Genomic DNA, 874 nt, shown 5'->3' with positions numbered 1-874 from the left:
TATTCTGGACATGAGTTTTAGGGGAGAGGAAGAGAAGTGAGGAAGCAGGACCCAGGCAGATGGATTGTACTGTGAGACTGTGTGTCAGGCATTTCTGTTGCCCTAGCATGTCTGGACCTGGCACATAGGTCTAAGGAGAGTGTGAGGAATACCTACCCCCACTTCCCATATGTGTCCGACTCTGCGACCCATGGACAGTAGCCTGCCAGGCTCCTCCGTCCATGGGATTTTCCAGGCAAGAATACTAGAGTAGGTTGCCATTTCCTTCTCCAGGGGATCTTTCCGACGCAGGGATTGAACCCGGGTCTTCTGCATTGCAGGCAGACTCTCTGCCATCTGAGCCACCAGGGAATAATTCCCCCACTTCCCATATATGTGTAGACAAATACATTGAGAGAAGTTTTCAGTGTAAGGTCACTCTAGGGACTGATTAGGGGATGAGTGTTCCCTGGTCCCTGAGGCCACTTGGTACAGAGCCTGTCTCTATTCCAGGTTCTGACAAAGAGATTGATGTGATTGATGTGGCCCGCCAGGCCGACTGCAAGATGAAGCTTGGTGATTTTGTGAAATATTATTATAGCGGGAAGAGGGAGAAAGTCCTCAATGTTATTAGTTTGGAATTCTCTGATACCAGGTAAGAGGGGCAGGGGTAAGTAAAAAGCCTCACAGAGTACCCAGGACTTGTATATACTGAGTATGTATTAGTGTTCCTCTCCCTTCCTTCGGGTGGTTTCTTCCTTTGGCATGGGGAGCTGGTTTATACTTTCTAGGGTAGTTGCTCACATTATAACAACCAAATCATGTTTCTCCTTTACAGTTTCTAGCATTGGATAGATTATTCAGGGGCTGGTTTTATTTATTTTTTTTTCATTTA

General features: G+C 46.6%; 1 protein-coding gene across 4 annotated transcripts in view; it reads left to right on the top strand.

The window, feature by feature from the left end:
- Nucleotides 1-874, top strand: part of PHF8 (PHD finger protein 8) — a 103,202-nt gene that overhangs the window by 40,023 nt on the left and 62,305 nt on the right. For all 4 annotated transcript variants that reach the window (XM_010845879.1, XM_010845878.1, XM_010845877.1 and 1 more), the window contains exon 5: nucleotides 493-634. In XM_010845879.1, the coding sequence (XP_010844181.1) occupies nucleotides 493-634 (142 nt within the window). The remainder of the gene's footprint in view (nucleotides 1-492; nucleotides 635-874) is intronic.

Source organism: Bison bison, unplaced genomic scaffold, assembly GCF_000754665.1.
Source record: "Bison bison bison isolate TAMUID 2011002044 unplaced genomic scaffold, Bison_UMD1.0 scf7180017864227, whole genome shotgun sequence".
Taxonomy (NCBI): Eukaryota; Metazoa; Chordata; class Mammalia; order Artiodactyla; family Bovidae; genus Bison; species Bison bison.
The sequence above is the reverse complement of the archived record's forward strand: the minus strand, read 5'-3'. Positions and strand labels throughout refer to the sequence as shown.